Here is a 27,985-nt window from a genome sequence, read left to right on the forward strand (position 1 = left end):
AAGAGCTTGGCCTTCCAGATGACAAAGTTGGATGCCCCATCCAACCTGTCCTGATCCCTCAGTCTGTTCATTGCCATTTCTGCTGTTCTTTTCGACTCCCTCTGAGTCTCTACTTCCCTCTTGGAAGTTCTCTCCTAGACTCCCTCTGAGTCTCGATTTTCCTCCTGGAAATCCTCTCCTAGACTCCCTCTGAGTCTCGATTTCCCTCCTGGAAATCCTTCTGCCAACAATCGAATCACACCTCTCTGATCCCCTTTACTCCTGCAACACTGATCTGGATTTCTTGGCTAGAAAGCCGCCTAGGTGGCGACTCCCTCTACCTTGGTTCTGTCCTGTCACGTACTGTTCTGCTTCAATAGTGTTGTCGCACAGATTGTCACGACAACGCTCAGACTGGGGGCTGTCACCTGATCCCCGATCTCTCCGTTTAAGCCTGTCTCCCGCGGCTAAGGGGGGTAGACCCTATAAGAAAATGGGTGACCAACTGTGAATCAGTTGGGTTGGGAGACACGAAGGACAACCAGCACTAAAATGATTTTATTAAGTTAATAGACCAGTGCCTTATGGAGTTAATGATTAAACGATTGTTTATCGAAAGCTGCAGGAATATGAACTTTATAATTCCATGATTAACAATCATTTATAAGCAAAAAACCCAAGCGATGTAAGATTTTCCACAAATGCACAACGCCTTAACGATGATCCAGCGATTAAACTTCAAGAAAAATTAAATGCTTTAAAAGATCATAAAATTTAAATGCTGGCCGCCACCACTTTCACATAGCCAACTTATAAATAAACATTAAATGCACTTAGCTATAGAAAAATATCACAAAAAGACAACAAAATGATTTTTTAATTTATTTTTTTTTTGTTAAGCTTTTTCAAAATTTTTAATTATTTTTTTTTAAAGGTCACAAAAAGAAGTCTACAATCTAAATCAAACTAAAATCTAATTTAATTTAAAAGAAAACTTTTTATTTTTTTATGAATTTTTTATATATATATTTTTTATTTGATTTATGATATATAAAAAATAAAACTAAACTAAACTATAAAATCAAAATTAAAATCTAAAACTTTTTTATGATTTTTTTTTTTAAGATTCGAACAATAAAACTAAAATCTAAAATTGACAATTTAATTCTAAAATCTAAAACTAAACCTAAAGTGAAATAAAACTAAAATCTAAATAAATTAAAATCTAAACTAAAAGAAAATTCTCTACGTCTCTTTCTTTTTCTTTTTAATTTTATAATTTTATTGATTTTTTATTTATTTGTTATATGACTATAAAATTCTAAATCTGAAAACTAGCACAAAACTAAAACCAAATAGAACTAAATATAATCTAATATATATAGTGCCTAAAAGAAAAAAACTAAAGCGTAATTTATTTTTATTTTTTGTTTGACAACAAATAAACTAAGTTTAAAACTAAACCTAAAACAAAATACACGTTACCTCTAATTTGCATATATGATACAAAAAATGAAAAAAGAAATAAATAAAAAAAGGGAAATCCAATATACCAACCGTAACAAAACCTAAAATAAATATGAACAAATGAAACTCAAAAAAAAAGTCAAATATGCATTTGCTATTATGCAGGTCAGCAGAGCAATGTACGCGGAAGGGAAACTTGCTTGTGTTTGCAGGTATTTGGATGAGCAAGCTGCAAGCCAATGGATGATGGGCAACATATGGAGCAGAGATAAATAGCCGTAGAATTGTTTGTGTTGTTGACTGCAGCTTTGTGTGGAGAGGAGCTGATAGACAACGTGGGAGTTATGAGGAAAAAACAAGCTGGAGAAGGCTGCAGCGTAGGGTGATAAAAAATGAATGGAGGATGTTTGCAGGGATTGGCACGGATGGCAGCGTTGAGAGCTGGAATGAATACGCAGAGAGGGATTGAGTATTATCTGCGTGGAGAGATGGGCAGCAAGCACGTGCAATATGGCTGAGTTTTTCGAATGAACGCAGGGAGAGAGGGAGCTGTGGTATAGACGCATGCAGTATGGGTATGCAGCAAGGAGAGAGTGGAAGACTTCGACGGCAACAACGTTGAGGCATGTATATGGAATGATGGGAGAATCTGCAGATTTGGAAAAGCGTTGGCAGCAGGGTGGAGAAGCTGGACAGCAGTGGCAGAAAATGACCAGGCAGCTCGCGGAAAGGTTTGCAGATCTGGATAGCATAAAAAAATTTGTGCTTTTTCTATCAAAAAATAAAAAATTTCCTTGAGCGGCAAAGAAACTGAAACCTTTAAACCCTTCCTGCTTCAGATTGCATAATGGAAACCCTGATTGTCTGATGGAAATCCTTGAAGAACTTTTAAAATCTATACCTGCAACCTGCAATGGGAAAACAAAAACCCAGAAAATATATGCAAGGACTAAAAATAAAACCCTACAAACCAGCTACAAATTTACAATATTTACAAACTGAAAGCTCTTAAGAAGCCAGATTTATCAATAATCACAGTAATATTATCAGAATTTAATTTTAATGTAAAACGCTTCAGAAAACCCTGCATGCATTCATAAAAAATCTTTCGAATGATAAGCCCGGGATTAAGAACTGGCTGGGCTCTTTCAGAAAACACAAGCCGGGAGTTGGCTGGTTCAGCCGAGAACTTCCCCTAATGCCTGGTAATCTGAAAAAAAGATTCCCTGCACAGCTTAAAATCAACCATTAACATAGAAGGAGAAAACAATAGTGAAACCCCGATCAAATGGAGATACCTGCCACTATATTTCAGAATCTAAACTATCATTCAAACCCCAAAGATCAGACAAGATACCTGTGCCTAGATCAATCTTCATTAAGCTATCATCAATGGCTGAAAATAAAATTATGCAGGAAAAAATAAAACAATCTTACAGCATTTTCAGAAGAGTAACACCAACAAGATTTTTAACCCCAAAGTCTTCTTTATTGCACAAAAATGACTACAAGAGAGCTTTCTTTAGCACCAGACTCTCAGATCGAATGTCATCTCAAATGACCCCTAGCACCCTATTTAAAGGAAAAATTCCCAACAGCTAGTTCGAGTGATCCATGTCAAAATGATCTCGACCGTCGATGAGGATCAAGATATCTCTTAATCTCATCCGTCGAATTTTTAATGCATTAAAAAATTGAAATTCTGCATTTATTTACTCAAAATATTATTATTTTATTATTTTTTAAGTTTTTACTTTATTTTTATTTTTTTAATTTATTTTTAAATGGATCCTCGAACTTAGCCTTTGGAAAAATCACCTAGGACCTAGGACTTAGGAATTATGAGGGGATTAAAAACATTTTCTAACCCTCAAGACACTTTACATCATGACTTTTACAACTTTACATCTCAAGGGGGAGAACCCATTTGACATAGACCCTCATAAACCACCCAGTTCTGCGACACAACTATAATCTAGCAGATTAACACACTAGGATTCTCCTAAGATTCTAATGACAAAATCCATTCCGGCTTTGGGGTTAGGCTGAAGGAAAACTCTACCGATCATAGATCGGTGAGACAAAAAACCTTCCGGAACGTAGATTATCACTAGAAAATTAGGTCCACCTAGGCAATTTACATACATGACTCAACTCTGCTAAGATTATTTACAATTCACACATGCAGATTAGGTTTACAACATAAATTGATCAAGCTGTCGATGACTGTCGAATGGCACGGACATGTCGATCAAGCGCTATTCCTTTTTTGCGAAGAAAAGGGGGTGTACTGCTGGGAAGTTGACTTGTAGTTGTCAACATCTGGCTCCACTTGGGGACACGTTGCTGCACTGTAGGAATGTGAGAATCCAGAATCTGCACCCATGCAACACACAACAAAACATAAGTAGCGTCCATCCAAAAAATCATCATATAACGTTAAGCACAGGAAAAATATAAGCTCTTCATTTATTAACTATCTAGTAACATGAAAAGTAAATCTTAATCCTAAAACAAAAATGAAAATGCTGAAAAAACAAGGAGTAAGGTTAGAAATACAGGGGATGCCCCATGGCATCAGATGTGTTCAATATAGTGTATACTGAGCATTTGCCTGCTTTCAGGCAAATCTGTCGGCTGCTTGTCGGATGTGCCATGTCCAATTCTACATATGGTAGGACTTTTTCCTATCCGAAAATCAAGCTGCTCACGGTCGTCTGATGCATCAAATCTTCTTCTCATTCTCTTTCTTTTGCACTTTTTCTTCCTGGCAGGCTGCATCACTGATGACATGGAACTTTCTGCTTCAAAGTTATCAAATGAAGTATGTAAGATATGCGTGACATGTCTTTCTTTATCCTGCATCTGATCTTTTATCATTTTTACTTCTATCTAGATCACCTTCAATTGACCACCTTTTAATCGAACCAATGACCTCCTCATAGTAAGATGGAGCTTGTTACAGCGGATGAGAAGGCTCTTGATCTATTGGTTCTCCCTGGTTTCCTTCATCTTCCGACTGCTGTTGAAATTTCTGAAACTGTATTTTAATGGCGTATATCTGACTAGAGTGTTCAACCCTTATAGCACTGATTTCCCTGGCATGGTCTTCTTCCATGGTCATCAAACAATGCTGCATAGAGTTTATCTCTTTCTTATGATTTGCTTGCATGGTCGTCATATTTTCCTCTAAGCCTAACATCTTGCTTTGCATAAAACTAATTTCTGTGTCATGATTAATCTTCATGGCTTCAATTTCCTTACTATGTTGATTTTGCATGATCTCCATCTCCCTATTACGCTTTTCCAGGTGAGTGCATAAAGTTCTCACATCATTGGCGTAATTAGTTTGATTTATCTCCATATTTCTTACCAGTAGCAATAGATCTTGTATAATTTTCTTATGATCTTCCTTTTCATTGTCAACACTACTATGATCTGCAATGGTACAAGTGGATGGCACATTCTGATATGAAGAATTGTCTTGGACAGCTCGACCTTTTACAAGATTACTTTCATTTTGTTGCACAATTTTAGGGGCACAAGGTGAGCTATCTGGATCACCATATCTATCTTTAAAAGCATTGACAATGTCTTACAAAGAAATGAAGGAATCTTCAGGACAACTATTAAACCAGTTCAAAGCATCACCCTTTAAAGAATGGACAAATAGACGCATCTTGACATCTTCATGATTATATTGAGGAAGTCTACAATATATGATCATTACACAAGTAAACATGTTTAAATGCTGTCTAACAGCGACCGACTCACCACCTGAGAACTTAAATAATTTAGAAATGGCCTCTTTCGGAAAATCATGGAGATTATCAGTAAAATGACATGGTTTAAATGAATAATCCATGATGAATAATAAGGGATCAAATGGATGATAGAAAGAGATTTCTGCTCAAGAAAATTAAGAGATGAAAGAAGTGGAGTCGCCACTTGAACAATGAATCTAATTCTAAGATCCAAAAAGCAACCAATAAGTAGATATGAGGGAGGCTTCTTGTCTAGGAAAAATAAGAAAAAGGAGTCGCCACTCAAACAAGAAAAAAATAGAAGAGAAGTTGCTGATATGACGAAAGATAAGGTGATGAAAGAGATCCAAATGATGCCAAAAAATGTTGAATCTGCCAGCTCAAACGCGAGATGAGAAAGAATGATGAGAAATGAGAATATGAATGTCGTTGAAACGCCAGGGACAGAAAAACTCTGTCCCCGGCAACGGCGCCAAAAAATGTTGTCGCACAGATTGTCACGACAATGCTCAGACCGGGGGCTGTCACCTGATCCCCGATCTCTCCATTTAAGCCTGTCTCTCGCGGCTAAGGGGGTAGACCCTATAGGAAAATGGATGACCAACTGTGAATCAGTTGGGTTGGGAGACACGAAGGACAACCAGCACTAAAATGATTTTATTAAGTTAATAGACCAGTGCCTTACGGAGTTAATGATTAAACGATTGTTTATCGAAAGCTGCAGGAATATGAACTTTATAATTCCATGATTAACAATCATTTATAAGCAAAAAACCCAAGCGATGTAAGATTTTCCACAAATGCACAACCCTTAACGATGATCCAGCGATTAAACTTCAAGAAAAATTAAATGCTTTAAAAGATCATAAAATTTAAATGCTGGCCGCCACCACTTTCACATAGCCAACTTATAAATAAACATTAAATGCACTTAGCTATAGAAAAATATCACAAAAAGACAACAAAATGATTTTTTAATTTTTAATTTTTTTTTTGTTAAGCTTTTTCCAAATTTTTAATTATTTTTTTTTTAATTTTTTTTTTAAGGTCACAAAAAGAAGTCTACAATCTAAATCAAACTAAAATCTAATTTAAATTAAAAGAAAACTTTTTATTTTTTATGAATTTTTTTTATATATATATTTTATTTGATTTATGATATATAAAAAATCAAACTAAACCAAACTATAAAATCAAAATTAAAATCTAAAACTTTTTTATGATTTTTTTTTTTTTAAGATTCGAAAAATAAAACTAAAATCTAAAATTGACAATTTAATTCTAAAATCTAAAACTAAACCTAAAGTGAAATAAAACTAAAATCTAAATAAATTAAAATCTAAACTAAAAGAAAATTCTCTACGTCTCTTTCTTTTTCTTTTTAATTTTATAATTTTATTGATTTTTTATTTATTTGTTATATGACTATAAAATTCTAAATCTGAAAACTAGCACAAAACTAAAACCAAATAGAACTAAATATAATCTAATATATATAGTGCCTAAAAGAAAAAAACTAAAGCGTAATTTATTTTTATTTTTTGTTTGAAAACAAATAAACTAAGTTTAAAACTAAACCTAAAACAAAATACACGTTACTTCTAATTTGCATATATGATACAAAAAATGAAAAAAGAAATAAATAAAAAAAGGGAAATCCAATATACCAACCGTAACAAAACCTAAAATAAATATGAACAAATGAAACTCAAAAAAATAAAAAGTCGAATATGCATTTGCTGTTACGCAGGTCAGCAGAGCAATGTACGCGGAAGGGAAACTTGCTTGTGTTTGCAGGTATTTGGATGAGCAAGCTGCAAGCCAATGGATGATGGGCAACGTATGGAGCAGAGATAAATAGCCGTAGAACTGTTTGTGTTGTTGACTGCAGCTTTGCGTGGAGAGGAGCTGATAGACAGCGTGGGAGTTATGAGGAAAAAGCAAGCTGGAGAAGGCTGCAGCGTAGGGTGATGAAAAATGAATGGAGGATGTTTGCAAGGATTGGCACGGATGGCAGCGTTGAGAGCTGGAATGAATACGCAGAGAGGGATTGAGTATTATCTGCGTGGAGAGATGGGCAGCAAGCACGTGCAATATGGCTGAGTTTTTCGAATGAACGCAGGGAGAGAGGAAGCGGTGGTATAGACGCATGCAGTATGGGTATGCAGCGAGGAGAGAGTGGAAGACTTCGACGGCAACAGCGTTGAGGCATGTATATGGAATGATGGGAGAATCTGCAGATTTGGAAAAGCGTTGGCAGCAGGGTGGAGAAGCTGGACAGCAGTGGCAGAAAATGACCAGGCAGCTCGCGGAAAAGTTTGCAGATCTGGATAGCATAAAAAGATTTGTGCTTTTTCTATCAAAAAATAAAAAATTTCCTTGAGCGGCAAAGAAACTGAAACCTTTAAACCCTTCCTGCTTCAGATTGCATAATGGAAACCCTGATTGTCTGATGGAAATCCTTGAAGAACTTTTAAAATCTATACCTGCAACCTGCAATGGGAAAACAAAAACGCAGAAAATATATGCAAGGACTAAAAATAAAACCCTGCAAACCAGCTACAAATTTACAATATTTACACACTGAAAGCTCTTAAGAAGCCAAATTTATCAATAATCACAGTAATATTATCAGAATTTAATTTTAATGTAAAACGCTTCAGAAAACCCTGCATGCATTCATAAAAAATATTTCGAATGATAAGCCCGGGATTAAGAACTGGCTGGGCTCTTTCAGAAAACACAAGCCGAGAGTTGGCTGGTTCAGCCGAGAACTTCCCCTAACGCCCGGTAATCTGAAAAAAGGATTCCCTGCACAGCTTAAAATCAGCCATTAACATAGAAGGAGAAAACAATAGTGAAACCCCGATCAAATGGAGATACCTGCCACTATATTTCAAAATCTAAACTATCATTCAAACCCCAAAGATCAGACAAGATACCTATGCCTAGATCAATCTTCATTAAGCTATCATCAATGGCTGAAAATAAAATTATGCAGAAAAAAATAAAACAATCTTACAGCATTTTCAGAAGAGTAACATCAGCAAGATTTTTAACCCCAAAGTCTTCTTTATTGCACAAAAATGACTACAAGAGAGCTTTCTTTAGCACCAGACTCTCAGATTGAATGTCATCTCAAATGACCCCTAGCACCCTATTTAAAGGAAAAATTCCCAACAGCTAGTTCGAGTGATCCATGTCAAAATGATCTCGACCGTCGATGAGGATCAAGATATCTCTTAATCTCATCCGTCGAATTTTTAATGCATTAAAAAATTGAAATTCTGCATTTATTTACTCAAAATATTATTATTTTATTATTTTTTAAGTTTTTACTTTATTTTTATTTTTTTAATTTATTTTTAAATGGATCCTCGAACTTAGCCTTTGGAAAAATCACCTAGGACCTAGGACTTGGGACTTATGAGGGGATTAAAAACATTTTCTAACCCTCAAGACACTTTACATCATGACTTTTACAACTTTACATCTCAAGGGGGAGAACCCATTTGACATAGACCCTCATAAACCACCCAGTTCTGCGACACAACTATAATCTAGCAGATTAACACACTAGGATTCTCCTAAGATTCTAATGACAAAATCCATTCCGGCTTTGGGGTTAGGCTGAAGGAAAACTCAGCCGATCATAGATCGGTGAGACAAAAAACCTTCCGGAACATAGATTATCACTAGAAAATTAGGTCCACCTAGGCAATTTACATACATGACTCAACTCTACTAAGATTATTTACAATTAAATATGCAGATTGGGTTTACAACATAAATTGATCAAGCTGTCAATGACTGTCGAATGGCACGGACATGTCGATCAAGCGCTATCCCTTTTTTGCGAAGAAAAGGGGGTGTACTGCTGGGAAGTTGACACGTAGTGGTCAACAAATAGCAACAACACCCCACCAGCTTCACAATCCGCAATTTGCCCACAGATTCCTAGGCCCCAGCAGCTGAAGAAACTGAACCTCTTAGCTCTGCGCAATCCCCGCAGGGTTGATTTGCTCCTCTGGCCAACTGCGTCACTCCTACCTGGCTAATTAGGGTGACGTGGCTCCTCGTGTGCCTCTTCTGCCTTCCTCTGCCTTTGAGTTGGCCCTCTCTCTAGCACAAAATGATGATGCAGACCCTCTGCGTCACTCCCTCTCTATTGCCTTTTGCTTAAGAACAACTCTATCTCTCGGGACTGCTGTTTTCTATTGCAAATCTTCTGATTAAGCTGGTGCCTTCAGTTCTCCTGTGATCTGCAACGCTCCGATACCATGTTGAAATTTCTAAGTCTAACCCGTTAGAAATTCTTCTTGCACTATTTGGTTTATTCACCTACTTGTTTAATTACTTAACAAGTTATTTAACCATATAAATACTGAAATAAACACAAATGCAGTCTCAACCATCTACAGATCATCAACTAAAAGAAATAGACAAACACACAAGGGACACTATTATTTTTGGACAATCATTCCCAAAAAAACTCAACTTGGGAAAACTGGCGTAGCGATTTTGAGGGTTTTATTATTAAGCAGCTTTTCTTGAGTACAACTGGGTGCCAAACTGGCTCACCCAACAGAGAAATCAATCTGGCAGTAATACCTCTCTTCGAAAGTAGATATTCGGCAAGTCTGCTCCATGAAAGTTTCTCCAACGCCTCTCTAAGACTCTGCGTCAACCCTCCTAGCCTCTGTGTCAGCCTAGAACCCCCTGCGTCAGACTACAGATGCTCTATGTTGACTCCCTGGCCCTTTGTGTCACCCACGCACGCCCTCTGGCCCTCTGTGCAATCACTTTGGCCCTCAGCGTGGCTCCTGCTGGCTCTGCTTTTGCCTCTCTGCCTCTGCACTGGTCTTTTGACACTATCTCTGCCTCTTTGCTATGTTCTCACTGCAACTATGATCACTGGTTCGATTTCTATCAACCAACCCCGCCCCAGAAAATCAAACTGACTAATCAACTTGGTGTATCTCCAATTGACCCTCAAGCCTCCTCTTATACTTTTCTATTGAGTCTTCAACGGCTAAGATTAGATTTGGCTTGCCTTGTCATTTAGAACCTTCTCACCCAGTTTTATATTAATAGCCATTAATATTTTTATTTTCCCAAGTTTAGACTTAAGAACCCATTAAAAATATTTAATTATTTTAATATCTTTCTAATTGGGTGGAATTTCCCCAAACCATTTCTGGGTCTTGGAGACCTCATGTGCTTTAGCCTCTCCACCAATTTTCATGGCTAGAGCACATCCGATGCTACCCCAAATCAACACTTCTCTGCCCTTGTCGTGGGTGTTTTGGGCCCTTGTAGGCCTGGCCATAAGGCCAAAGGGCCTCAGGCTGCCTCTTCTGTCCTTATGATGGGCCCGAAAAGGCCTTCCCTGCCTTCTGCTATCCCTTCTTCCCTCTCGGCTCCCCTCCGTCCTCCTTTCCTAGATTTGCCGTAGCCCTTTCTCCCCTCAAAGCCTCTACCTTGGTCCTCCTCCTCTCCGTCATCCCTCGGCCTACCCTTTGTTCACCTTACTCCCCTCCATCCTCCTCCCCCGACCATCTCTTCTCCCTTCTTCTCCTTTGCTAGCCTTTCATTCCTCTCGGTTGCCCCTTCTCTCTCTATTGTGAGCCTTGGCAACCTCTCTTAGGCTTGTCGTAGCCCTTGGAAGCCCTTCCTCCCATTGTCGCAGGCCCAAGGGGACTTTTCCCTTAGGCCATAGCCCTCTTAGGGCTCATAGCAGGCCTCCAAGGCCTCTCACCCTTGGCTGCTAGGCCTATTTGGCCTCCCTTGTGTGTCGTTGCCCTCTTCCTAACCTTCATTTGCCTCATTCCCTCACCGTTGGAGAAGATTAGATTTTTGAACTAATTCATTGGTGTGTTTTGTAGAGAAATTGGTAAAAAGCTTGTGTTTTTAGGTGGCATACCCATTGGAAAATTTTGGGAGAAGCTGGACATATTTCTTCTAGGCCTAGAGATCAAGGATTTATTCTCTAAACCATATTTTCTCTCATTGTTTTCTACAGTTCTCTGAATACATTCATAACCATGATCAAATTTAAATTTCATAACAGGCATTTTCAATCCACTTGGAGACCTATGAGGATGCCCTTGTCCCCCCATACTTACTTGGGAGCACCACAGGTTCTTGCTTGGAAAACAAGGGGCCAATCCCTTGTCCACTATGTTGGGAGTCCATTTCTACATCATGGCACCCCTTGGACTTCATTAGGCCTCCTCAAAGGCCCAACGACTCACTTTATTGATCATTTGGCCCTCTTGAGAGGCTTATTCATGTATTATTGAGCTATTTGGTGGGCTTGTCACCAAAAGTATTGTTATTATGCACATTCTTTTAGTTTAGGGGATCAATTAGGCAAATTTAGCTAAATCGAATTCATTGGAGAGTGTATAAATAGAAGTGAGATGATTCATTTTGATCATCATCACTTGGATTGGGTTATTCTCTCTTGTGAGATTTTCGCTATACCTTTTGGAGGACGAGTTTGGATCATATGGATGAATTTTGATGTTTGGTTATCTCTCTTTGTCTTGGAGCTTCTCTATTGGCATATATTGATGATTGGATATACTCTTTAATACATTGAAGTGTTATTTTAATGTTATTCTTGTTATTTACTTTGTCACATGCATGTTGCTAGGATTTTTGCTGGGCTGAAATTTATTGTTTTTTCTTATGCGAAATTGTAAAAATTGTGATCTTTTATAGTGATGCATCATGTCATGGGCCATGTATGATTGAGTGAATGTTCCTAGAGATGATTTGGGTTAAATACATCTTGATAAGTCATCAAATATTGCAAGTCGAAGTATAAAGACCTTGAAGTAGTTGTTCTCATGCTCTAATGCCATGCGAAGTTGTTTTAAGGGCCTCCTTGATTGAGTGAATCCATTCCAAATATTAAAATTCTCCTTGAATCCATCTCTCCCAAAGGACAAGGCACTAATCCTCCATTGGTGATCATTTTCAACACTTATTCTTGTCACCTCCCTCTTTTTCTAGGGCTAGCCTACATAGGTGACCTAGGGCATCAATTATCTCACAATATAGCCATCTAAACACTTCAATTTTTGGTCCACAACTACGCTGAGATTTTCTCTAGAGGCCCTCCAAATTTGAAGCAAATCTGACAGTGGGATCTCGAGATATAACAAGCCCTAGCTCAAGGACCATTTCTTGCCCTAGGTTTCCCTTGGCTAGTGACCACATTTGGATCATTGCATTCTATTCCAAAAAGATTTGCCCATTGATCCTCTTCTCTTCTACAATTAGGTCAAGTCGCTCTTGAGTGACCAATTCCACTTACTTGACCTAATTTTGGGTTCACTTGGTCCTATGTGGTCCTGTAACTTTATAACTCCAATTCCACAAATATCACATAAAGACCAAGTCTCCATAAGGATTTCCAGGCTTAGAGAACATCTTTCCATGATACATTCCCAAATCCTAGCATCAAGAATCCTTTTAGCCCTTCCTAAAGAGCCTAACACCTTTCTTCCCAAGCAAGAAAGCCATACAATTGAGTCTCTCTTGTGAATAAGCCTTGGGAATCACCTTTCATCCTTCCATTGATATACTCATTATCGTGATTCCTCATATACCGGGTCTCCTCCCATCGGTGAAAGGCTGTAACGAGTAGGGAGCCTTAGCTGAGGTGACAATGGGCTATCACTCCATCGTTGCCCTCGACCTAGTAGTTGATCTATAGGATTCCCTCCTAGGACCCTTGCTAGTTTGAGCGGTAACATGACCAAGTCCTACCATTGCATTTGTGGGTAGAGGCATGTAACATAGCAGTCTACTTATAGAATTCGAGTCCCCATCGAATTCTTGGTATGATCACACTGAAAGAGGCCTCCTCAGGGAGAAAGCCGAATGTGTTGCACTTCAAGATTTTTGGAGTATCTATTTACTGCCATGTCTCCAAAAAATAAATGTAGAAGCTTGAGCTGAAAACAGAGTTGGGGGTATTTGTGGGTTACACAGAAACTCCTCACAACTAGTTGTGCGAAGGGATGTAAAGTTTGATGAGGAGAAAGCGATATGGTGCTCTCTTGAGAGGGAGTTTCAGATCCCACTAGAAGAGGAGCTTTTAGCTCCAAAGGAGGAGCCTCAGGAAGTTGTGGAGCAATCACAAATTGAGGAGCAAAGAGTGGAGACATCCACACAAGCAAAACCATTCAGAGAAAGATGAAAAAGAAGCAGGAAAGCTGATAGACTTGTGTAGGATGTGAGGGAGAATGTGGGAGCTCGTTCAAATTTCTACAGGCAAAGGAGGTCACATGAGAGGTACACTAGCTACATGGCTCTAATGATTGAGCTTGTAGAGGCTGAGCCATCCTCTTTCGAGGAAGCAGTAGAGCAACCTGTATGGGTTGATGCATTGGTGGAAGAGTATGAATCCATTTTAAAGAAAAGTGTTTGGGAAGTGGTCCCAAGACTAGCAGATAAATCAGTTGTGGGTTTGAGATGGATCTTCAAGGTAAAGCATGTAGCATACTGAAGCATAGAGAAGTATAGGGCCATATTTGTGGCCAATGGATACTCTCAAGTTGAGGGAATTGACTATGAGGAGACCTTTGCTCTTGTAGCAAAGTACTCATCCATTAGATCAATTCTTGCACTGGCTGCGCAGATGGGGTGGAAGATCCATCAGATGGATGTAAAAACAACATTTCTCAATGAGGTTATTGAGGAGGAGGTGTACATCGAGAAACCAGAAGGTTTTGAAACATTTGATCGAGAGTCTCGTGTGCAGACTCAAGCAAGCATTGTACGACATCAAACAAGCACCCTTTGCTTAGTACACCAGGATCGACAAATATCTCACTGGTTTGGGCTTCATCAAAAGTGAAGTGGATGCAAACCACTATCACATCTTGATAGAAGGTAAATTGCTTATTATTGTCTTATATGTTGATGATTTGATTTTAACTGGTGATGAGCAACTGATCAGATCTTGCAAGGAGGACCTTGCAAGGGGATTTCAAATGAAGGACATGGGTTTTATGCACTACTTCCTTAGGTTGGAAGTATGGCGAGGCGATGGGGAACTGTTTGTGTCTCAAGGCAAGTATGCAAACGAGATACTGCAGAGATTCCACATGGAGAGTTGTAAACCCATGGAGACACTTCTAGCAACCAACTGGAGGAAGGAGGATGTCACTTCAGGAGAGGAAGTGAATGCTACCATTTATTGGCAGCTAGTGGGTTCACTGATGTATCTTGTGAACACACGACCATATATGTGCTATGCAGTCAACCAACTGAGGCAAGCTATGGTTAGGGCGACCAAACTGATTTGGAATGTAGCTAAACATGTTCTACAGTATCTCAGAGGCACTACCTAGTTTGGACTATGGTACAAATAGACAGAGGGAGTGAAGTTGTGTGGCTTCACAAATGCAGATTGGGTGCAAAGTCCATTAAATGGAAGAGTACATCAGGTGGAATTTTCAGCGTTGGGTCCGCAACCGTTTCCTGGTATAGCAAGAAGCAAAGATCTATGGCGCTCAACTCGGCAGAAATAAAATACATGGCTGCAAGTCAAGCAACATGTGAGGCGATCTGGATGAGAAAGATACTTGTGGGATTGTTTGGTCAGATGATGGATCCTACTATGATCTATTGTGATAATCAGAGTTTCATCAAACTCTATGAGAATCCTGTATTTCACCATCGATCCAAGCATATAGATATTCGATATCACCATTTGCGGGATTGTGTGGAAAGGCGGATTATGTTACTACAATACATTCTGACAAAGGAACAAGATGCTAACATTTTGACAAAGCCTTTGTTAAGAGGGAAGTTCAAGTTCCATAGGTGCAGGATAGGGGTGGTTGATAATCCCTTTCTTGCTGAGAGGGAGTGTTGAAAAATGCAGCAAGAAAGTCTCAATTTGATTTTGCCTTTGTCAAATTGAGAAAATTCGAATTTCCACATTAGCAACCAACTTGGATGTAGTTAACTTGTGTGACATGGCTTGTGTCACCTAGTTTACTTAGTAAATTAGAGTTAGAGGAGTTGGATTTTAGTTAAGCATGTGTAATTGCTAATTTGAAGCAATCAAGGTCAGTTATTTCAAGTTATTTTCAATTAAACTAGTTCTAACTGTTGGAGGAACTAGTGGAATGTTTGTTGTGCAGTGAGACTTCAATCTAACTCAGTGATCATCCAGTTGACTGATCAATCAACCCAATATAATAGTGCATGCAGAGAATTCGAGTTCCCCAACTGAGGTGGAGTTTCCAAGGCAATGTAATATCAATTGTAGACTAGTCTTGAGTGTACAAGTTTCGCATGCAGTCAGATAATCAACCTTGGGAATTGCGCAATCATTTTGGAGGAAACACCTAAATAATAGGGGAAAAATCTCCTCAGGATTTGCGCAAGGAAATAGGGACTCAAGCTGAGGCAGAAATTGACTACGTCTAGGTTAGAGCTTCTTAGTGAACAGAGAGATAGGTCATTCACTTGCAGGTTGAGCGCAGATTGAGCTAGCAATTGTAATACATCTCTATTCATTGACTAATGCAAGCAGACATAGGGGTTTTTATCAGATTTCTTTCCCCTGGAAAAACACTGTGTGCATGTGTGTTATTTCTCATTGCATGTTTGTGATTGATGTTCCAAATTGTGAATTGAATTCCACAGAGCAGTAGAGTATGTTTGTGTCTTGTGATTTTGATTAAAATTTCATGAGCAATTGCAAATATACACCATAATTTCTACATCAGATATGTTTCCTTTTTCACCCCTTAAGTAGTTATAATGTTTTTTTCTAGGCGAATTATGTTCCCTTATTAAAAATTTCCCCGCATTAGCCTACAAGAACTTATTAGGCTAACAAAACCCTGTCTTATGTCTCCTAAGCGTTGGGGACATTACACGATACAAGAAGTAAGTTAACATAGTAACCCATCAAACCAAAGGTATAAATAAAAAATAACTTAGAGAATTGGTTAGTGTATTAAAGCTACACTCACATGGACTATTCACATGCCATTTATATTCATTATTGAGTGATTAACATTGCTGATTTGCATTTATTTTCTGCATATTTTACATTTCCACATCAATATTACAACAAACAATTAACTCCTCCCTTCACCCAAGGCCCCGCATAAGGCATTGATCAATCTTTGGTTGGGTGAAGTTAATTTAAGGAAATCCTCCCATAGCTTTTAAGGAGGAAGTTGGGATTAAAGAGTGGGGACTTGTGCCAAGGTGACAATGGGCACTTGTTTTGTGTGTACCAATTTTAGCAGGCTGTAGGACTTTGGCAACCATGCTAGTTTGATCAATAACAATACATTTGTAAGAAGGGTGTTTCTCCTTTTATGCTCCTTTATCACTTTTCTTATGACATGTCATGCTCTAAACCTCGAATATGTGTCAAGTCTGCCCAAATGGAAAACCTCATGGTGAGATACTTCTCCTAAAAAGTCTCTATGAAGTCAACAATACTTCTACACCTTTGTTCTTCCGTTGAATGATGATTAGTGCTCCAGCAAACTAGCACAAGGTGCATGGCCTCCAAATATCTCCTCCTGCAACCTATAACCTTGCACTATACTCGGTGAGAATGGAAAGCCCATGAAAATCCAAAATGAGACATGCATTTTCTGGTGGTAACAACTTCTATGCCCACATCCTTGCAAGATGTTTCTAATGCCAAGGGGTGATCCTGTAAGATCCTTAGTATTCTTCTTGTGTGTGTGTGTGCGAGAGAGAGAGAGAGAGTATTATCACAATGTACATATATGGTACACTCCTCATTGTGTTATCTATTTGCAAAAGTACAAAACCTTGGGAGAGTGATCTCTTTTTTACTAGGTTTCCTAAATGGGTGAGTAATTAGTATGTACCATGTTGCTAAAAAATACAAAACATAAAGTGCTAAAATACACAATAGATAAAGTACAATAGTGTACTAAGTTACAACCATAACATATGTTCACTAGCTAAGTCTCATGAACCTTCCTCGAACAGCAAAGTTTCAATGTAGTTGCATCTGACTAATGTGGGAATAAGCATGTGACACAATACTTCATAGGAATGCAACCTCATTTTACTTAAAGGGATGCATTCAATTCTGGGCTATGAGTTTGAAAGCCATGCCTGAAATCAAGAAACCAACTTCCCTAAGAATGACAAGAGTATTCCCTAAACTGTATCAAAGTAATTTCTGTTTTGCAACCAGTAAACAAGTGAATGAATTGCACGTAGAATCACCAATAATTTATCTCTGGACAATGTTTCAACTGAATGAAATTATTTTTTTAAAGCTGGATGTTTAGAAAGGATTGAAATTCTGTATGCTTAATTAAAAAAATTATATTGAGGCGTTTCTTGTCTCATCAAGGTTAATTGTATCCTGTGACTTTGTTTTTTGCATTGTAGACGGAGGAAACAAAAAGTGCAGACCAGAATGGACCATATGGAATTATAAGTGCCATCATTCTATCCATTATTGTAGGTTGGGGCTATATACTTGGTATAACATTTTCAGTTACCAATATCCCCAATCTTTTGAGCAGTACAAATAATGCTGGTGGTTATGCAATTGCTGAAATTTTCTATCAGTCATTCAAGAATAGATATGGAAATGGAACTGGGGGAATAATTTGCCTGGGAGTTGTTGCCGTGGCTATATTTTTTTGTGGCATGGGCTCAGTCACAAGTAACTCGAGGTTAACACATCAAATTATTTTTCTGGATACATTTCATTAATGATGATACAAAAATATTCTACAGCTGTTTATGTTTTTCTTTTCCCAAATTGCTTCAATCTTACAGTTTCCTCTTTTGATGATGCTTGAATTTTGTGTCAATTGTAGTTGAGAAAGCTAGAGGAAAATATCAACTCTCTAACAACCATACATCTGACTGTATCACAGAATGACATATGCATTTTCTAGAGATGGAGCAATGCCATTCTCGGAATTCTGGCATAAAGTGAATAAGCATGAGGTGCCTTTGAATGCTGTTTGGCTTTCAGCTGGCATTTCGTTTTGCATGGCACTTCCTGTGAGTACACAAGACTTACATTTAATTTAAAGTGTAGGAATTTTGTGACTTTTTAAACTAGTCCTCTCATAATATACTAACAGTTCTGCTATCTTGAAAATAATATCCTTTGTTAGATAAAAAAAATCTAGAATTTCTTTGATTAATATAGGTACATATCTATATCATCAAATCATCCATGACCTGCACCTTGCCTCATCCACACCCACTTGAGGTGTTTTGAAATTAGTTATCTGCATTAATGCAAGCCTGATCACCTCAATGCTTGCTGCTAGACCAGATCTGATACAGTTGGAACGATACAGATAATAATAGTCTCTATTAGGCATTTGGAATTTCAACAAACAAGTTCGCAATTGCCTATGAAAGATGTGAAAATTATTTCTTTCCTAGGAAACACCACCTCATAGAAATGTGGTTTAATATTTCACTGTTTAAATAGATTGTTGCAACTAACAGAATCAACTTGCCCACTCACTGAAGAATGTTAGTAAACTGTACAAATTAAACTTGCATTGTGATCAAAGAGGCCTGCATTTGTCATTGAGCAACATGATTTCACATCATTAGGTAAAAGGCCAACCTGCTGATGTTTTAATCTTTTCCATGGAGCATTCAAAGATTAAAAACCACCATATCCCCCAATGAATGTTTACAGGTTACTTGACTAATTATTCAGTTGGTACTAATAAATATAACATGCTAGGATTCAATCACATTTCCACATTCACTAAACTATTACTCTTTATGCAAGCATTGCTGCTAAATCTACCCATTTCTCAGGTATAGTACTCTGCATAGCACAAATCCATGGTGTACTCAGCAGTCTCCATTGTACTAGTGCATTTTGGTACTCTTTCCGCAAAAGCTAGCAGGCCTTGGAGAGGCAAACCCTACAAGGTGCAAACTAGACCAAGAAAAAACATTGGGGTAGTGGCCCACTGTCACAACAGCCAAAACCTCCTTCTCTTTATGGATTTTCACCAATGGGAGGAGTGCCGGTAGGAAATAGATCACTTATAATAGGTATTCTAGGGTTAATGCATGAAATGATCTCGCTAGGAACTCTTCAAGAAAGACACAATTTATGCTCAAGGTTTCACAAAGAACTCACCAAGAACTCAAAGTGTCCATAATGGCAGTGAAAGGTGGTCTTGTGGATGTCCTGCTTCCTCACCCAAATTTGGTGGTACGCTGAGCGCAAGTATATCTTAGAGAAGTTGATGCAGGAGCATTCACCCAAGAGAAAATCATTGTAAATAAATAGACATAGAGGGGTCATGTATTTTTAGGAAATAGCTTTCCTAAGTCTCAAGTTAATGTAATATTTAGGCTTTTAAGTGATTTAATTAGATAATGGGAGAATATGTAAATGCTCTCAAATAAATGAGAACATGAGTGGGAATAATGACAAAAGAGTCTAAAGTCAATTAGGACTCTTAAACAGTTCCATGATTCAAGGAACAAGAGAGGGCTTTTAGGAATTAATTAGAGTAGAAGTGGACAGAGTGTATCTAGGAGTCAGTTCACTAGATTTAGGAGTTAATCTAGGATTTACCCCAGAATTAGTTCAACAGAACCATTCTGGAGATATGTAAGCCTACAGGCAGAGTAGTTGAGAGAGAGGCCACTAATAGTAGAATCAGGACTGTGCGTGTGTGAGAGACTGAGAGTCTCAAATGTAATCAATTATTTTTATGTTTTTATATAGAGGAGGAATTCGATTCTGAGTGTGCCATATGCGTGAGTCGAGTGTTTATGATTGATTATTATGTCAACTCGTAGGTTTTGTAAAGTGGTTGCAGGCAGAGTTCAGAGGACACGCAAAGGAGACATTGAGGATTGTTCGAGCAGAACAACGAAGTGAAATTGGGCGAGACAGAACCCAAGTGGAACGCAGAGAGGAGAATGATTCAGAGGAATCATAAGGGATCTTTGAATCCAATTGATGAACAGAGGGAAGCTCTGAAGAAGTAGCGAAGTGAAGGTTCGCTGAGGAGAGAAGTTGAGCAGCAGAAGCGGAAGAATGAAACCCTGAGGAAACAACCCAAACCCATAGAGAAACGCTGAGAAGATAGCAAAAACATAAGTAAAGAGAAGAGCGGAGAAATGAAGAGGAGTCGCACAGCGGAAACAGTGAAGGACGGGAGTTATTGAAGAAACTCAATCACAAAAGAAAATCTAAGAAATACTGGAAGAAAACCAAGTGAAAGGAAGAACAGAAAAGTTAAGTATCGGCGCACAGCAACCGTTAGATCTCATAGATCAACAACCGAGATTTGATCGCATCAGCGGCAAACCTTTTAGAGCTATTGGAATCGAGCTTTGGGTAGCTGCGATGAGCGATCGCGATTGATCGTGGACCGTTGGATCGGGACCAGATCTACGGTCCAGATCTAATCACAAGTCAGAAGTCGGAGATGTAAAGGGACAGTGCGATGGAATGCAACACGTCGATGGCCGAAACTCCGATATAGCGATTGCCGATCGGAGTTCGGAGGAGAGTGTCGTGGAAAGATACGGACCTGACGGAGTTTATAGTGTCGGGTCTATAAGATTTGAGTTCTGGCTTTGTGTTCCGGCGGGGCTTTTCCCGTTAAATCCTTTGTATTGCGATAGTTATATGGTTTCGATAATTATATGGTCCGATTATAATGTAGAAACACCAACATATGTGTTCTAATAGTCACATATCGGAAGGGAGGCATATCTTTGGTGCCGGGGAGGAGCCGATAACGATTGCGATCAGCGATAAAGGTGGGACCTCGTGAAGCGTGTCAAGATCGTACTAAAGGCTGAAAGGTATGTTTGCGTATGTTTTTCCTTTGTAAATGGTTCATAAAGAGAAATAGCGCCGATGGGTAAGTTTGTATGTATTAACCATATATAACCAATGTTAAGAAGGAAAGGTTATATACATGCGGTTGAGAAGGTTTTGTGGTTAAGTCCAATGATAAATGGGTTGAATATATATATGCGGGCTTAAAGGGTTGTATGAATGTTATGAAGGGTTATAATGTCCCGATAGAAAGGCTTAGAAGGGGTGATTGGTTCCGATACAAAGGAACTGTATAAGAGGGCCTTAACCATTTTCTGTATGAAGATTTGACTCCATTGTAGAGTTAAATACCTGGGACAGTTGTGCATGCATATTAATGTACACTGTGGGTATATGCTGGGTAACCCTAGCATTAGTTTGGCTAAGTATGGTTATATTCCGGGGAGTCATGCATCATTAGTGGTATAAGAGCAGAATATTTGTAATCAGAGCAGATTTGTAATCAGTAAGGGGAACTTTTGAAGTTCTCGGGGGAATAGACAGGAATAGAGGAATCCTTGAAGAAAAAAGAAAGCAAGATTATTTAATGCAAGTTCCGAAGGAAAGAGGACTTGGAGACCAAATAGAAGACAAGCCATTCAAAGTGCAGAAGAATGGTGAAGCAAGATCATGCATAGATCTTGAAGGTAAGACAGTGTGTTTTTATCTCAAAGTTGAATTGAAGATTGTTTGTTGCAGATAAAAATATCTCAGCAAAGGACAACAAGAGAAGCTGTGAGAGGAGAACTAGATGCATTCTTGAAGGCAGAGTAAGGCAAATACTCTGATGGAGAAGTGGCAGTGAACCTGAAGAATCCAACAAGAAATTGGATAGAGAGGACAACTGAAGTGTTCTCAAGAGAGAGTGAGAGATTGCAGAAGCCTAGAAGGAGCAAAGGTGTTGCTCAAGAAGAGGTTCCAGACAGAGGACCTATGCTTACCAAAAGACTGAGTGAGGTAAGATTGCAGCAAGGAGGACTAGTTGTTGCAGAGGCTTGTTGCAGAGAAGCTCATGAAGAAAGAGGAGAAGAAGATGACTACTGATAGTCATAACAGAGGTTCAGAGAGAAGCCACAACAGAGGACATAAGAAAGAGGATGCCAAAGCAAATGGCAAAAGCAAAAGCCTCCCTGTAAACTTTGAGACTTAGAGTGCATCTGATGCTACCAAAAATCAACATTCTCATCTTGACTTAATTAATTCTGATTAATTAATCAATTTTCCTAAATTTAGACATAGGAAATATTAAAAAATAGGTTAATAATCTAATTAAGTCATCTCTAAGTGGAATTTCCAGGAACGATTTCTGAGTTTTGGAGATTTCATGTATTCTAGCCTCTCCACCAAATGTCATGGATAGAACACATCCGATGCTACAGAAACTAACACTCCTTCTTCGCGAGGATTGTGTTCTCTCTAGTGTTGCACATTCTGCCACAATACCTTGTCTTTGTATCACCTCCTATCATGTTGTTGATGTCTAGGCATACTATGCAACTCTGATGTTGCATCTGTGTTGCTGCTGACACTGCCATACTGCTACCAGCACTGCATTTGCACTTAACTCCCTCTCATATGTTGTTGCTACAACTGCAACTACTGTAGTTGAAAAACATCCAAAATACTGAATCAACTGTGTTTAGTATGATGCATTTGTATCTCGAGTCTTGACTGCTACTAGCTACTGCACTGTCCACCAATGAATCTGTGTTGCTATTGACTCTACACTATGCCACTCTGCAATGCTGCGAACTCTGCACTGTGCTCCCCAACATCTGACTGCTATTGGTCACTGCAATTGTCACTCTAGTACTGGTTGCATCAACTACCATTGATACATCCTGCTACTTAATACTGTGGCCCCCCCATAGCAAGGTAATGATCCATGAGGTGGACTCCTCAAGGACCTTGCCCAATCTCTGTAGCTCTCTGGGGCTACAACTCCAAGTCACCCCACCTCACTCCTGGAGGTATGTGGGCCATCATAGCGAAGTCTTCCTCCAACCTGGAGGACAACCTATCTATCTCAGCATGTGTTGTTGCCTGGTTTTGCATCTCCTCTTTGTCCTTCTTTCTAAGAGGACACTGGGTACTGTAGCATCCAAACACGCTACACCTGAAGCACTTGACCTTAGATAGGTCCTTCTTCTTCTTTCATTGCTCCCCCTGCCCTTGACTGGGACCCGTAGATGCAAGGGCCAGATTCTCCTCCTCCTTCACCACCTTCGATTCGCTGCTGCTACTACCACTGATGGAGCTCTTCAGCAAAGCTCGTCTCAATTCCTCCTGCTGCAAGTCTGATCACATCCTGTCCCATTCTGGTAGCTTGTCTCTATCCAATATACTTTGGATGAAAACTTGCCACTCCTCAGAGACACTGTTCACTGCCAATCTCACTAGCTCTATTGGTTGAGGCACTGCCCCAATAGTTGCAAGCTGGTCTCGGACCTCCTGAATCTTGCTGAGGAAGCGATCTATGCCTTCCCCCTTCTGCATTTTGATGCATCTCAACTTCTCCTCTAGGAACATCTTCCGCTGCTCGGAAGTACCCTGGTATAGCGTGGAGAGAGCATCTAACATTTATTTGGTCGTTCCCTTGGCTGAAATATGTGAGATTATATGTTGCGAATAACAAAAATGGTTGGCATACGGAGTTAGATCACTCTGGAGGAAAATGGCGAACTAAGGAACTAGGGTTTCTGACAAACCCTTCCACGGCGCACAGTTTGAGCAAGTAGCCTCTCAGGCCCAAACAGAACTTCCGCCAGGACTGTCTCTGTGCTTCTGGATGCAAAGGACAATGAAAAATCCAACAGGGGAGGCATCAGCGCCTCCCCCCAAAGATTACAATCAGGAAAACCCAAATGAGAGAAGAATTGAGAATGTAGAGAAGCCAAAGGTACGGCCTGTGCAGCAGCTGGAGAAGAACGGACAAGAAGATCTGGGATACGAGGAGGATAAACAAGCAACATTTGGAAAACCAAAGAAAAATTCATCGTCCACATGCAAGCCCATTGCCACAAAAAGGCCCAATATCGAGCTACCTAGTCACCGGATCAATGCGCAAATACAATTTATGAAAGACCACGCCTTGATTGGCAAATTCATCGGTTACTGGCCTACTGAAAAAGCCCTGCAAGGCTGGATCACCTCTAAATGGAAGCCCAAAGGTCATGTAACTCTACAGCTAGGCCTTAAGGTCTTCTTCACAGCCATCTTCAACTGCCTTGAAGACCGGAATCGTGTTCTAGATGGAGGACCCTATTTCTTCAATGCAATAGGTCTTTATTTATGAGATTGGGTCGAAATATTTTAACCCAGATAAGGAAGATTTCAGCTGGGCGCCAGTTTCGATCTGCATGTACTCGCTTCCACTGGAACACTGGGACGAGGACTCACTAACAACCATTGGCAATGGATTAGGCGAGTTCATAAAGGCAGCGGAGGAAACCAAGCTTCGACGATACACATCCTACGCACGGATCTGTGTTTACATGAAGCTAGGCCATGCGCTCCCGGACTCGGTAAGTCTTCTACATGATGACTTTGAATGGATTCAACCCCTTGAATATGAACATGTACCCTTTAGATGTAGGAGATGCCATGCCCATGGTCACCTCTTTCGTGACTGTCCCTTAAACATGCCTCCTAAAACCACAGAAAATGGAAACAAATCTGATCCAGAAGGGTTCACCAAGGTAGCCAGCAGGAAAAAGCATACCAAAAAACCTCCCTCAGTACCTAAAAACACTGCTCCATCTTCTGATTTGCCATCCTCCAGCAACAGCTTTGATATTCTAACAAATCTAGAATAGCCTGAATCAGTTACACCTATGACAGCAAAGCCAAGCTTTGTTCCATCCACCCATCTATCCCCCACTCTTATCCACTCTACAACCAGTGATCCATTGAATGCCCATACCTCTGAAAAGCCTACCTCAGACAACACCAACCCTGTTCAGAATAAAGCCCTGTGTTGAGATTGCAACAAGATGATGGAGCTTAGTGAAAAGAGTCGCCTTCACTAAGTGGGCCCGCAGGCTATTTTTGGCGCAAGTCTATTTTTAGACTATGTCTATTTTTAGACATATGGATCATGTCTATGGATTGCAGGTTGATGTTTATGGATGATTGATCAAGTTGGGAAAAAATAGATGGACTTCTATTTTTGATGAAAGTGTGAGTGATCACAGTGTGAGTGATCAAAGTCTATTTTTAGACTGGCTGTCAAAAATAGAAAAGTCAAATATTATTATCTCACAATAATATTTGGACTATAAACTTAATCTTATTCTCTTGGAGCACTTCAGTTTGAGCTACAGAGGTGGCACATGCAGCTGTTAGAAGGAAATACGCTTTTCTTATGAGTCAGTTGAGTTGTTGCATGCATGACTTCAGTTAGAACTCAATCAGTTGAGTTTGGTGGAGTTGATTGTGGAGTTGATGGAGTTGTGTTCAGTTTAGCTTTGTTAAACTGATTGTATTTAGTCTAACTGGCAAATAGACTAGAGATGAGTTGGGTGAATTAGTTATTAATTAATTCACAAGTTATTAACTCATAATACAACTAATGAATACATCAGTTAACTCAGTTGCATGTCAGTGCATGTTCAGTTCAACAGGGACAGGTGGTAGAGAATCAGATTGCTATCAGTTGTGACTATAGTTGTGCACCAGATCTTGCACAATCAAGGGATTGAGTATGCCAATGAGTTTGCTCACGTATTTGCCCACATTATAGCTTGTGCTCACGTCCAATAAAGTGTGAGTGACTATTTTGCAGGTGAAAAACGAGTTTGGTGAGCCATTCTCATCAGTTCTTGAGCAGGTATTGAGCAGTGGAGGCAGGCAAGCAGTGGAAGAGATTTGGAGATCAGATCTGAGCTGTATTGTGTGTAACAGAGGTGGAGATACTTGTGAGAAGTATTATGCTGTGTAATGTTACATGACTCAATCATTAATATACAGATAGTTGGGGTTTTTAGCGAGATGCTTTCCCTGGGATACATACTGTGTTAATGTGTGAATGCTCTTGATGTTTTATTGTTATTGATTCTGCTATATTGATGATCAACGTAGAGGAGCTTATGTATTGTGTATGTATTCTGCAATAGTACATGATCAGGATAATCTCTGTTGAATATGTGTTAAATTATTCAAAATTTCTACATGGTATCGGAGCGAGCTAGATAATTGTAGAAAAAGTTTCTACATGGTATCGGAGCTGCTTGATTTGTAGAAGAGATTTTTACAGGATATCAAGCGAGGATTGATCATCAGATCTACTATTCAGGAAGTGTTTACATTCTATTTCTTTAGGCAGAGTCTGTAATCGGGCCAGGTAGCCTCTGGATTCATCCTTCCTTTGGAAGGTGAAATATCCGGTAAAAGCCCATACAGTCAATCTCTGTACGAGAAATATTTTGTTCTCACAAATTCTAGATCGGAAGCAGTTGAGTTGGTTGCTGGTGGAATTCGAATTTGCAGCAGTGTTGTTGAAAATGTCTTTCAACGGATTGCAAATGTTATTCCAAAGCAAGAGCGACCTGGCGCTCAAGGATAAACTCAATAACAATAAAGGTGAGAATGGATCTTCATCAAAGGTATCTGATGAAGAGAATTGTGCTTTGGCTGCCAAAGCAAAGAAAGGGAAGAGCAAGAAAGCTTCTCAGTCTGGTGCGAAAGGCAAGAAGCAGGATATGTCCAAGGTGAAGTGTTTTCACTGTCACCAGCACGGACACTATGCCACAAATTGTCCGCAGAAGAAGAAGAACAAGCAAGCTGCTGGATCTGCAGGGGGAGAGGCCTTAGCTTCTCAGTTTGAGCTTGATTTTTCATTGATCGCATGCTTGGTTTCAAGTGTGATGGGATCAGTGTGGTTCTTGGACAGTGCTGCGTCTTTTCACATGACGGGAGATAGAGATTTGTTCTCTGATCTGGAGGACAAAGATCTTGGAGTGCACATCGAGATGGGCGATGATGGTAGATACAGTGCGACCGGTATCGGTACCATTTCCTTTGAGAGGGAGTCTGGTAAACCCTTTGTATTGAAGGAAGTCATGCATGTTCCAGGATTGAAGAAGAATCTCATTTCAGTGGCGATGTTAGAAGACAAGGGGTATGATGTTGTTTTCAGCGAGGGAAAGGCCTTCCTGCGCAGCAAGACAACTGGTGAGACCCGGAAGATAGGGGTTCGAGTGAGGAACCTTTATCAGTTGCATGTAGATGGATGCACAACAATGGCAGGCAAGGCAGAAGGATTGGTGAGCCGGGATGATGGCGAGTTGTGGCACAGGAGATTGGGTCACCTTCACCATGGAGCCTTGAAGATACTGCAGCAGATCACTACAGGGCTTCCTAAAGGCACACTTGCGTAGTCAGATCAGTGCAAGGGGTGTACTTTGGGGAAGTTTGTGAAAGCCACCTTTCATGAGAAGGATAGTCGCGCTATGACGATCCTTGAGAGAATTCACACAGACGTGTGTGGACCTTTCTCAGTTGCTTCGACAGCAAAACACAGGTATTATGTGATTTTTGTTGATGATTTCTCTCGTAAGTGCTGGATCTTCTTCATGCAGAAGAAGAGCGAGACATATTCAAAGTTCTGTGAATTCAAAGCACTAGTCGAGAAGGAGTCGGGGAAGAAGGTGAAGGCTCTTAGGAGCGATAATGGTGGTGAATACATCTCGGACGAGTTCAAGGATTTCTGCAAGACAGAAGGGATTCGTAGAGAGCTCATAGCTCCCCATAACCCACAACAGAACGGGGTAGTTGAGCGGAAGAACAGAACGATCGTGGGTGTTGCACGGGCAATGTTGCATGATCAGGGCCTACCCCTTCACTTGTGGGCGGAAGCATGCAATACAACAGTTTATGTGCAGAACCGTTGTCCTCATAGGATACTTGG

At 39.6% G+C, this 27,985-nt stretch overlaps 1 protein-coding gene across 1 annotated transcript in view; it reads left to right on the forward strand.

Moving 5' to 3' along the window:
- The window catches only part of LOC149174615 (amino-acid permease BAT1 homolog), a 91,998-nt gene that overhangs the window by 10,209 nt on the left and 53,804 nt on the right, over positions 1-27,985 (forward strand). The window contains exons 2-8 of the mRNA XM_089420900.1: positions 1,753-1,823; positions 1,984-2,177; positions 6,961-7,007; positions 7,102-7,172; positions 7,333-7,557; positions 17,634-17,923; positions 18,131-18,260. Of these exons, the coding sequence (XP_089277026.1) occupies positions 1,753-1,823; positions 1,984-2,177; positions 6,961-7,007; positions 7,102-7,172; positions 7,333-7,557; positions 17,634-17,923; positions 18,131-18,260 (1,028 nt within the window). The remainder of the gene's footprint in view (positions 1-1,752; positions 1,824-1,983; positions 2,178-6,960; positions 7,008-7,101; positions 7,173-7,332; positions 7,558-17,633; positions 17,924-18,130; positions 18,261-27,985) is intronic.

Source organism: Pinus tabuliformis, chromosome 4_1 (genome assembly GCF_031772625.1).
Source record: "Pinus tabuliformis cultivar Carrire ecotype Pingquan chromosome 4_1, CPIR1, whole genome shotgun sequence".
Lineage (NCBI taxonomy): Eukaryota > Viridiplantae > Streptophyta > Pinopsida > Pinales > Pinaceae > Pinus > Pinus tabuliformis.